General features: G+C 55.7%; 1 protein-coding gene across 1 annotated transcript; it reads right to left on the bottom strand.

Moving 5' to 3' along the window:
• Nucleotides 1-3,677: 3,677 nt before the first annotated feature.
• Nucleotides 3,678-9,622, bottom strand: LOC142402818 (uncharacterized). Its single transcript, XM_075488641.1, has 7 exons — nt 9,559-9,622; nt 8,815-9,498; nt 8,432-8,517; nt 7,836-7,952; nt 7,150-7,293; nt 5,534-5,602; nt 3,678-3,734 (listed from the first exon to the last, which is right to left on the bottom strand). Exons 1-7 carry the CDS (start codon nt 9,620-9,622, stop codon nt 3,678-3,680), a joined length of 1,221 nt encoding a protein of 406 aa, XP_075344756.1.
• Nucleotides 9,623-11,764: the final 2,142 nt, after the last annotated feature.

Genomic DNA, 11,764 nt, shown 5'->3' with positions numbered 1-11,764 from the left:
TCTGTTATTTATTACAGAGTTTTGCTGGTTTTTTTCCCTAACAATGTGCACATAACAAAGCTTGCTTGTGAGATCTCAGGGCAGAATAGGTGCTGGTGAATACCAAGGAAGCCTGCCGGGGCTGGGCAAGAAGGTTGTAGCGGACACCCCTCCACCTCTTTCCCTGTCTCCAGGCCCCTCGTTATGGCTGCAGGTCACTCTGTCCCCGTGCGAGGGGCCGGTGGCACTGCTGGCTGGGGTCGGGCCACCGGGGTCTCCCTCTGCCGCTCCTTGTTCCTCGCTGTTGTCTTCCGCAGCGGCTTCCTCCGTGCCCGTTCCCTCTGCTCCGGCGCGGGCCCAGCGTGGGCCGTGTCCCTCAGAGTGCTGCCAGCCCCGCCACGGAGCCTCTGAAGGCAGCAGCGGATCTCACAGCTGCAAGCGTGCCCAGCTAGAAGAACTCTTCAAACAGGTAGCTGTGTGACAAGAGGAGCTCGGCAGGCAGCGCAGGATCTGGGAACGCGAGCGGCAGACGGATGCGTGGTGTTGCGCGCTGTCCCGGGCTGAGCCACAGCCCTGCCTTAAGGCTGCGCAAGGGGAAGGTTAGCCTGCGTTCGGCCTCGAGCTGCCTCAACCAAGTCACTCACGAGACGAAGGAGGCTGGACCCTTGTCCCTGCTGCGGGCAGAAGGAAGAACCTGCCCCCTCCCCCTAAAGTGCCCCTGCGTAATAGATACGATGCTCTTGGCGTGGGGAATGAAGAGCACACGAGTAGCAGACCGGATCCAGGAGAAGCCCAGCGTGCAAAGCTGATCCAACCACCCACCCGCATTAGACCCAGTGCCACCAGAAAAGCACATAAAGTATTAGTCACTGGAGATTCCTTACTGAGAGGCACCCAAGCACCCATTTGCCATCCAGACAATTTCTCTAGAGGGGTTTGCTGCCTACCAGGAGGTTGCGTTCGCGATGTTAGCGAGAGGCTGCCGAGCCTGGTGAAGCCTACGGATTATCATCCGCTCCTACTGTTCCACGTAGGGTCCAACGATACTGTGACGAGGCACGGCAACTTAGAACAAAAGACGACTCTCTGTCCCTTGGAGCAATGTGAAAATCATCTGGAGCACCGGTGGTGTTTTCATCCATCCTCCCAGTCAAAGGAAGGGGTTTAGGAAGGAGGAGATGAACTGAAAAGGTGAATGCCTGCCTGCGTGCCTGATGCCACGCTCACGGTTTTGGCTTCTATGGGGATCTGCCTTTGAGAAGCTGGGTCTGTTGGGAGCTGATGGGATTGGCCTGACCAAGTGGGGCAAGAGGGTCTTCGCCAGCAAGCTGGCCAGGCTGACAAGGAGAGCCTTAAACTAGACTTAGCAGGGGGAGAGGACGGAGCTTCGGGCAACAGAGAACCATAGAATCATTAAGGTTGGAAAAGACCTCTAAGGTCGTCTAGTCCAGCCGTCAACCCAACACCTCCATGCCTACTAAACCATGTCCCGCAGTGCCACGTCTACACGTTTTTTGAACTCCTCCAGGGACGGTGACTCCACCACCTCTCTGGGCAGCCTGTTCCAATGCTTGACAACCCTTTCGGTGAGGAATTTTTTCCTAACATCCAAACTAAACCTCTCCTGGTGCAACCTGAGGCCATTTCCTCTCGTCCTCTCGCCCGTTACTTGGGAGAAGAGACCGACCCCCACCTCACTACAACCTCCTTTCAGGCAGTTGCGGAGAGCGATGAGGTCTCCCCTCAGCCTCCGCTTCTCCAGACTAAACAACCCCAGGTCCCTCAGCCGCTCCTCATCAGACTTGTTCTCCAGACCCTTCACCAGCTTCATTGCCCTTCTCTGGACACGCTCCAGCACCTCAGTGTCTCTCGTGTAGTGAGGGACCTGTGGGATAATTGCTGAGGTGACTTAGAAATTAGAACTTACAGTCACACTTCTAGGTAAGGCACAGCATTGAAGAAGCTTCCCAGGTGGGATGCGGCTGACATGCAAGGAATCCATTCCATGGAAGTTCCCTAGGCCTGCAACCTTCGATGTCAGGAACGCCAGGGGAACCTGGTGTGCTGACTCGAAGAGGTACTGCTCGGAGGGTGGAGCGGTGTGGAGATGCCGCAGCCAGGCTCTGCGATTATAGGGGAACTTAAAGGTGTCACGGAACCGATAAGCTGCATATTTACCGCCCTGGGCCAACAGCCTGCCACGTTTTTGACCAAATGCTGCCCTTTTGGTGAACTTTGCTCATTATAACATCATTATAATACCAAAACACACCTCCGTCCCAAAAGCTACCCGCCTCCAAGGTGCGACCACCCCTCACTGAGCTTGCGCTCTGAATTTTCCTAGCTTATACCTTTAAAAGCGAAGCGAGAAAACTTTACACCAATGCTAAACAAAGGTATGCGTGACTAGAGTCACTCAAGCTCCACCCGAACGGTGAAAGATAGTATAAAATGGTTTAAGAGAAAGAGAACGTTGGGGAAGACACCATCGGGTACCACCCTTGACGTTTGGGATCAGTCGACGGGATCAGTCGTCGGCTGAGCCTCTCTTCCTCCCCATCGGGACGCCTTTGGGTAAGAGTCGAACACTTGGTTATACCTAGGGCCTCCCCGGGAAACTTAGAAATCTCTCTAGAGTCGCTTTATTATCTTTTAACGCGTTTGTAGCCGGCAGCGTTACTCATATTCTTGGTATTTGCACGTGCTTTGCAGACAGTGAATTTGTCACCGGTAATCCAAAGAATCCGTGTGTCTGTGGCTCTAATAAACTGCACTCTCCATTGATCTAGCCGTGGTAGTTCTCACTGAACAGGACCGGGCTCTTTAGGTGTGGCCGTGATAGTTCGTGCAACACGACTAGACCGGGGGTGTAAGCGCGTTATTAGTGAATCCGTAATCGTGACGTTCAGTACGCTGGACGCGACCGGACTTACAACGTCGCAAATTAATGCTGTCGCCTTAGCGAAAGCCCTGAGAGGGCTCTGGTTCCGCTAAGTGGCTATACACACAGTCCTTAGAAAATAAACCGTTGACCAGGTCTGGGACTAAGACTGGACCTAGCCGCACCTAGACTCCTCTCTGAGGAGGAGTTTAGAAAGCAAGGGGGTCCTGTCTGAACCTCCTGACTCAACGGGAGGGTTCCCCCCCAGCCACGCCTCAGACTCCTATTTGTAACGCGACAGTAACTCCTCACGCAACGGGGACCCAAAACTGAACACGCTATTCGAGGTGCGGCCTCACCAGTGCTGAGTACAGGGGCACGATCGCTGCCCTCGTCCTGCTGGCCACGCTATTCCTGATACAAGCCAGGATGCCGTTGGGTTTCTTGGCCACCCGGGCACACTGCTGGCTCCAGTAACCAAGACTGGCCCCAAAGCTGAGCCCGGGGCAACACCGCTTGTGACCGGCCGCCAACCGGATTTAACGCCGTGCACCACCACTCTCTGGGCTCGGCCATCCAGCCAGTTTTTTACCCAGCGAAGAGTACACCTGCCTAAGCCATGAGCCGCCAGCTTCTCCAGGAGAATGCTGTGGGAGACAGCGTCCAAGGCTTCACTAAAGTCCAGGCAGCTAACATCCACAGCCTTTCCCTCATCCACTAGGCGGGTCACCTGGTCGTAGAAGATCAGGTTGGTCAAGCAGGACCTGCCTTTCCTGAACCCATGCTGGCTGGGCCTGATCCGCTTATCCTGGATCTGTTATCCTAGCAGTCTTCTCCACAGCTCCTCCTCCGATAAGAATACTTCCCTTTGCAACTGCAAAGAGAAGAGAGGTGGAACGTGGGAAGAAGTCATCCAAGAGCTACTGGGCATGAGGCGAGCTGGTTATTTATACCAGTATTTAATGCAATAATTTCATGAAGAACCACTAAAAAGACTTCCTTACTAAAACCGTGCTATTACTTTGCCTGGGCTTTGTTCTGAGCAGACCAGAATAAGACGACGTTGTATCACCAAGCGTGACAGATGCACTCGCCCTCTTAACCAAACTAGCGATATTTTGGTACAGGCTCCAAAGGAGGTAAAGGCCTGAGCTGTAGCCGGGCCAAGAACTCCTCTCGTCCCGATCCGTTCCCTGAGAACCCACAAGGAAGCTGAGCGGCACAGCGAGCATCGGTGCATAGGAGCTTGGAACGCCCATCACGCGATTGACGCGTGAATAGCGGGTGGCTTTTCCAAGACTCATTTACGAAGGAACAAAGCAAGCTCTGGGTCCAAGGAGCCTCATGCATAGCTTTCCTATCGCATGTCACCTGACTACGAGCCAACCACTTTATCCCTAAATATGAGAGAAGCGGCCTAAGTGAGCCGCCTTTGAGCTCTCCCTGCTAGGCAGCCTGGCTGCATGGCGGCGATCTCCCCTTGAGCTGGGACCCCTCTCAAGGCTGCTCCTCGCGGCAGAGAGACCTGTTACCAACAGCAGACCTTTGGTAAGCGACCCATACCGCGCATAGCCTTGTAGCATGCTAACTTTGCTTTTGCCCTGGGAACTTTGATTGCGTGCCGAATTGATACATTTTGCATACGTAATCCCTTAGACGTAAACCATTGTCCAAGTCTGAGACTAAGACTGGACCTAGCTGCGCCTAAGCTCCATCAGGAGTTTAGAAAGCAACGGGGTCTACTCTGAACCTTGTGACTCCACAGGAGGGCCCTCCCTACCCTTTGTATCCTCAGTCTCGCTGCAAATCCTTTTAACTCGCGTGTAACCCAATTTTCCTGTGTACGTTTCTTCCATGCAGTAATTAATAGAGTGACCTTTGCCATCGAACTTCCTTAAGTCGCACTTTTATAAACAATGTGAAAGCCACTTTTGCTAATACCTTTGACGGTGACTTTTTAAGCGCTCTAAATCACTCATTCACGACACCAAGGTACTGGTCTAACGGTCTTGATTGCCTGCAAGGTGCTCTAACTTGAGTCAAGTAGAGTGACCTGAGGACAAGTAACTGTCTTTGGATCAGTAAGACCTTCTTCCCATTAAATTGCTTCCTAACAGCACCCACCTCGCGTGCTAAGCTGACAAATAGAAAGGCCTCAGAGAAACCAATTTTAAACTCCGGAAACAACTCCGTACAAGCATATGGAAGCAGAGGATTTGTAAACGTAACTGGAATAAACGATTCGATTCCACCCACAATCTCCACATCCAGACCAATCTTTTGAAAAAAAAAAAAAAAAAAAAAAGACATACACCATGGAAACTTCTTAGGAAAAAATGCGCACCAAGATAAGCTTTGTATTACAGGCCTTTAGACGTGACCGCAGGTGCTATACACGCAAGATGACCTCTGCCTTAGATTACGATAAAAGATGAAGCGTAAGGGCAGAAAACGATCCAACGCTCTTGCTGGTCGTAACACGCAGTTAACCGCTCTCTCACACGGTTACGGCCCTACCAAGTAACTAGTGACTGGATGACAACTGTGCAAACGGCTTGAATCCAGGGTCTTCGGGCAAGTCTCTGCATTGCACTCTGAAGTCAAACGTGCTTGTTTTATGTGCGTGCAGTAGCTGATTTAGCTCTGCTCTGGGAAAGCAACTGAGACTCTTACCTTTGGCTTTGCACAAAGTCCAAAGTCTATCAGCTTCAAGTGATGTTCCTCGTCAATCAGCAGATTTTCCTGGTAAAAGAGAAAGGGGTGATGAATGAATGAACGGACCTAAGTATCCAAGGAACCACGTTTTCCTTCACCTTATTTCTTCTGGTCATTAGCAGCCAGAATTTACCTGAAGCTCTCCTCTGGAGGTCTCGATTGGTCGCTAATGACTATATCCCGTATTCCAGATGGGGAACGCTAGGTCCCATCTGCTGGGAAGGGCCGGGGAGCGGCAGGGCCTCGATAGACAGCAAGCTGCACATGAGGCCGCAGGCTGCTCTGGCAGAAAAGGCGGCCAGCAATATCATGGACTGTATTAAAAGGAGCACAGGTAGCGGACTGGGGGAAGTGACTCTAGTCCTCTGTTCAGAGCAGCTAGAATAGCGCGTCTAGTTTCTGCCCCCCTCAGCACAGGAAAGACATCAAACTGAAGGAAGCTCAGCGGATGGCCACCGGTCTGCTCAGGGGGCTAGAGCGCTTGCTCAATGCGGAGAGGCTGAGGGAAAGCCATTCGTTCAGCCTCTAGACAAGAAAGCTTCGGTGGAGACCTCAGAGCAGCCTTTTAATACCTACAAGGAGGGCAGGAAGACAGGGCTAGTCTCTTCACAGCAGCGCGCGGTGGGATAGCGACAGACAACAGGCATCAAGAGACGTTCAGACTGGAAATAAGGAAAAGCCTTCCTCCTCGTAAGGACAGCGAGGAGCCGAGCAGGTTGCCCAGAGAGATTGCGCTGCCTCGTCCTTGGGAGCGGTCGCAGCTGCGAGTGGAGGAAGCCCCAGGAAGCTTGGTCTGACGCTGCTTTGAGCAGGAGGGTCAAGCAGAAGCCTCTGGAAGTCACTTCCCACCCAAGCTGTCATACGATCCCACGAATCCCTCGGCTCTCCGGCTACAAGCCGACTCCTTCCAAAAGGTACACACAACGCTTCGTTTGGGGAGAAGTTCTTTGGAGACAAAGATTTCATGAGCTGTCTAGGAAGACGCTCGCGCACTAAGAGTTCGCTTCTCTCGGAGGTGTCGGCATCTCTAAAAATGCAAAGTTCCAACCCCTTCAAGGAGAAAGGGACTCCGGTCTTCCATTCCCTAAACCTATGCTTAAACTCTGCAATGAGAGCAAAGCCACAGGATGGGTCCAGTAGCATTGCGTCTCCCCCTACACCCTCTGCCTAGCCACCGCTTGCTTAAACTATCAGTGTCGCTTTTCCCTCTGGGCACGGAAACAGAACGGTTTGCACAACAGAGTGGCACCATAAAGGCTCTCTCCAGGCACCAGCTGGAATAAAGGGGAGAACAAAAACGCCTAAGCAACATGCAGAGTCAGATCCAGGTCTCTGCTCCGCTCCCAGCTGGAGCGTGTTGTTCTGCTTTCTCTTTCAGAGCAAGCTCCTTCCTCAGATATAGCCACATCCAGCTCAGCTGAGGAACACAGCGGCGAGTAGAAATAATGCTCTTTCAGAAGACGTTCGATCAAGAGCTACAACGGCGAAGGCATAACCTACTGCGGCTCGTAATGGAGAAGTAAAAGCGGGTGTTCGCTACTACTTATGCGAGTCTGACTACTGCTCAGGCTTACCGGTTTGAGATCCCTGTGGGCATATCCCTGACTGTGAACGTAAGCAATTGCTGAAACAATCTGCCGAAAAAACACACGAGCTTCCTCTTCTGAAAGGCGGTCCTTCGCAATTATGTAATCAAACAGCTCTCCTCCGGGACAGTACTGCATGAAGACAGGAAAAAGAGAATGCATTTAGAATACAGTAATGAAATCTAAACGACGACGAGCGCGCTGCACAGCAACGAGAGGACACTCTTCCATTCCCTCTGCTTTACCACAGTAGCGCCCGAGTGCCCCCCCGCGCGCCCTAGCCAGCACTGCGGCAGACCAAACAAGCTGACAAGTCTGACTCGTGCCTGATGCGTTGCAACGGATACGTCACGCTACCGTCACAGGCGATACGGATTGCCCAGGAGGCGACAACCACGCGGGAGTTCTGGGGTCCCACGTATCCTGCTGATGCTATTTTAAAAGAACTGAAGCGCGAGGTAGGAGTTGAAGCGATTTCACTTACTGTAAACACTGAAGAGCGGCTTTTACAAGAAGACAGGACATACTACCAGCTTCATTTTTAAACTAGAGCGTCTTGAACACGCTCGTCATTGAGATAACTTTTTAAGAATCGTTGCCTTTGAGCTCTGCTATCATCGACCGCTACAGTCAAAACCAGGAACCTTCGCCGTGGCAGAAGCACCGCTTCTTACCTCTAAGACCATGAATATTTTCTTGGATGTCTCTATCACGTGGTACAACTGGCAAATATGCTGGTGACGTAAGTTCTTCATGGCATCAATTTCTATTTTAACACGAGGCAAGTCATCCTAAGAGACCACAACAGCAAGAACTGTGAAGCTGCCGACGGCTTGGACTGCCTGTACATCACAGTAAGCATCAGACTACCGCGCAACACAACGTTTCACAGCAGGTATACGACAGCATGCAATTCGACTGCTCAAATCCAATCCGGCCACGGCTCTGCCGTTACTCCCCTACAATTCTGGCACCTTGATCAGCAACGCCACAGGGGCGGATGTAAAATAGCTGGTATTCTCATCGGCATTCTGTTTGAACTACTGCAGTAATCTTTAACTGCCTCAACTTTACAGCCAGAGAACGTTGCCCCCTTCACGAGAGGGCGCAAGACTGAGGGTCCTCTGTTAAAATTCCTTCAAGCCTACAGCATCCGTCAATAGCCAACAGGACAAGCAGGCAGCATTTCGACGTGCCACACCCCGGCTTCTCGAGAACTCCACAAGAACAGCAGAAGACGCTACGAACTTTTAAGTATCTTTTGGCTTACCCCTAGAGCAAGTTTGTCCATGATTTTTATCGCAACTTTTTCACCAGCGAGGAGATGTCGCGCACGTTTTACCTTCGCAAACCCACCTAGAATTGGAAAGAGACGTTTAAAGCTCAGCGCGGTGACGTGCTTTCTCGCCTATAAGCTCTCAGCCACCCTGGACCACGTAGCGTGCACGGCGCGCAGCGTCCTCTGTCCTCGTTCGAGGAAGAAGCGGTCACTGCTACCAACTTGCAGTTTCGTTTTCAGAGTTCTGCCCCCCCAAACGCAGACTTGAAACGCGACCTCTAGATTCTGCAGTAACAGCTGGCCTACACGCGGAGAAACGCTAAAGCGGCTCGACAGATCGCGCACGTCTCTCTGCACGCCCAGATGAGGCCTACCTGTTCCAATGGTTTCGGTGAGCTCATAGTACTTGCGAACTTCCTCGTAGTCGCCTACAGCCATTCTGAGAGGAAGAGGGATCTTGCAGTTCTTCTCCGCACCTGCAAGGAGAAAGCCCAGCCGGTGCTCCCGCTTTTCCACTCCGGGCAGACCCGTAGAAGCGGAAAGCACATTTGCTGCAGCTCGGGGGGCCGGGGCGGCGGGCGACCCGCTTTCACGACCGAGTGCCGCACACCGAGCGGCGAGTTGAGAGACGAGTAAGCCTGGCCGCCCGCAGGCAAGGCCACAAAGCGCGGGCGCCTTTCGGGGGCTCCTCGCTGGCGCTTGGCAGCGAGAGCGGGCGGCTGCGCTGCAGCAGCAGCGATAAGGCCCCCGCGCCGGTTCCCTCCGCAGGGCGACGACCGAGGCCCCAGAGGACGCCGCAGCGGGCTCCTCCTTCCGCGGGCTGCGCCGAGGCGGCAGCCCAGGGAAGAGGCGGCTCTGAGCGCTGCTCCCACGCTGCCCGCAGCCCAGCTCCGCCGCGGACCCCTCCGGCGCCCGCCGCCAGGGCCGGGCCCGCCCGCGCTGCCCGGCGAGAGGCGCCAAGCGCGCCCCCGGCCTCCCCGGGGCCCTGCCGCCGGGGGACCGGCGAGAGGCCGCCCGGCCTCCGACGGCGACGGGCAGCGGAGGGCAGCGCTCACCGCCTGGGCAGCCGCCTCCCGGCGCGGCCGTTGCCGTTCAAATCTCCCTGCCGCGGCGCCCGCTTCCGGCCGGGGCGCCCGAGGGGCCAATGACCGCGCAGCGGGCGGGCGGGGACGCGGCGCGCATGACGGGAGGGAGGTCGCGGCGGAGCGGGCGCCGCCGCGGCGGGAGGGTCTCCGCGGCCATCTCGCTGCCGACGGGGACGGCCCCGGCCCGGCCCGGCCCGGCCCGGCCGAGACGGGAAGCAGCGCCCGGTCCCCTCGGGAAGGCCGCCGCCCCCTACGGCCGCCGGGGTCTGTCGTGGGAGCCGCGCCGCCGGGCCCGCGCCACGCACAAGATGGCCGCCCGGCCCGCCGCCGCGGGGAGACTACGCCTCGCAGCGTGCTCCGCGGGGCCGGCCTGCCGGGACGGGCGGCCCTTCCCGCCGCCAGGCCCGGCAGCCCCGCGCCGCCGGCCCCGGCGCTGCCCCCGCCCCGGCGCCGCCCTGCTCCGGGCACCACACGGCCCCCGCCCCGGCCCCGGCCCCGGCCCCCGCCCCGGCCCAGCGGGGAGCAGCCCGGGGCAGGCGAAGGAAGCGAACGGAAGCGCAGGGCTTGCCGTGTTAAGGCTGGGATTGAAGGTCCGCCTTTGCTGCGGCCGGCCGTTCCCCTGCCAGGCCCTTTACCTTTCTGCGTGGCAGACGTCTCGTCCTAGAGCCACGAGCAAACAGGCAAAAAACCCAAAGGCTGGGGGAACGCCTTATTTCTGTCAACTGTCTCTCCTTTGGAATCCTCCCAGAGAGGCGGGATCTTTCCTGAATACAGAGAAAGGCCTCCATGTCCGAGGGTAAGGGTGAAGTCTCTCCTGGATAAAAAAAGGGGGAGGAGGACATTTTGGGGAGAGAGAGCGGGGCCATTCCTTTCGGGCAAGACAAACGGTGTTTTGCTTCCCTGGAGATGTGAACGTCATCACCCTGGAGATGGGAGAAAACCATCCTCCAGGTGATTCCTGGAGACGCCTCCCCATGGGCTGTCATCTTCTATTCTTCATCGGGCAATTAACAGCTCCTGGCCTCCTGATGCATAGAGTCACCCGTTACGAGAACCGTTGGTTAATCTGACTCCGACATTCTCAGTCAGCCGTTCCCTACGTGACTATCGCAGAATAAAGACACTGAACGGGGGAGGCGAGCGTAGCTCACTACTGGTATTGCCTGGAAGGAGGCAGGACAACCTTGGTGCCGAGGGTTAACCCTGGTGGGCTGCGAAGCTCCGCACAGCTTGGGCTGGGGGAAGAGGCAAGGGAGAGGAAAAGCGAGCAGCCTGGTGAGTCAAGGCGAAAATCGTTTCGTAAGCAAAGGAGAAGTGGAAGAAGAGAGAGAAAACCAAACAAAGCCAGGAACGCGAAGGCGAGAGGCAAGCACCTACCGCCACCCCTGGGTAGACCGATGCCCAACCGGTTGCCGAGCGAAAGCTGGCTAACCTCCCGACGCGCCCTCCCCGCCTTTTTTCTCGCTGAGCACGGCGCGATGTGGCACGGACTGTCCCTCTGGGGAGCTGGGGTCATCTGCCTGCTTGCGTCCCCTCCCAACACCTTGCGCGCACGCACCACGCAGCCCTCCCCCCTTCACTGGGGTGGCGTAGCGAGGCACAGAGGAGGCCTTGAGGCTGTGCCAACACTGCTCAGCAGCAGCCGAAACATCAGTGTGTTACCAGCGCTGGTGTGGTCACAAGTCTGAAGCACGGCGCCTGAGGAGCTGTTACGAAGAAAAGGAGCTCCATCCCAGCCAGGCGCCGTGCACCTGGGAAAACAGGCAACGGGGCTAACGACCTCTGACCATCTCGCTGCCGCCGTACGCCGCAGAGATGCGCGTGAACGTTGGCTAGCTGTGCGGGCAGTAACGCCCCTGGGGTGGAGCGACGAGCGCACCGCCTGCCGAGCGCTCACCACGTTTGAGTATCGCTACTCTGAACAGAAATGCCGAAACACAGCAACGAAGGGAATGAAAGCACGTTGCCCCGAGCTGCTGGCACGGAGCAGTTCCTCAACGCGGATAAAACTGAGCTTGACGGTAATTTTAAAAATAATTGAAAAGCTGAGCATCGGAAGCGGATGAGAAGGTCCGGGAATAGTGGCAGAGCAGCTGGGCCTGCACCTGCACTTTAAGCATTGTGGGCGATTGCTAGCCTGTTGACGGACGCCAGCTCTGCTTGCCGTACCTTCTCGAGAAGACGGTGTTTTGGGGACAGTTGGCTTTCTCTGAGCTGCAACTCGGGAGCACTCGTGGCA

Source organism: Mycteria americana, chromosome Z, assembly GCF_035582795.1.
Source record: "Mycteria americana isolate JAX WOST 10 ecotype Jacksonville Zoo and Gardens chromosome Z, USCA_MyAme_1.0, whole genome shotgun sequence".
Classification (NCBI taxonomy): domain Eukaryota; kingdom Metazoa; phylum Chordata; class Aves; order Ciconiiformes; family Ciconiidae; genus Mycteria; species Mycteria americana.
This window is presented reverse-complemented; position numbering and strand designations above follow the sequence as displayed.

Coding starts and splice junctions, on each gene's coding strand:
- LOC142402818 (XM_075488641.1), bottom strand. CDS start 9,622: ATGCGCGCCGCGTCCCCGCCCGCCCGCTGCGCGGTCATTGGCCCCTCG. Junction 9,499..9,558: donor CTCGGGCGCCCCGGCCGGAA/GCGGGCGCCGCG, acceptor GCGGCTGCCCAG/GCGGTGAGCGCTGCCCTCCG. Junction 7,953..8,431: donor TGGACAAACTTGCTCTAGGG/GTAAGCCAAAAG, acceptor GTGGTCTCTTAG/GATGACTTGCCTCGTGTTAA.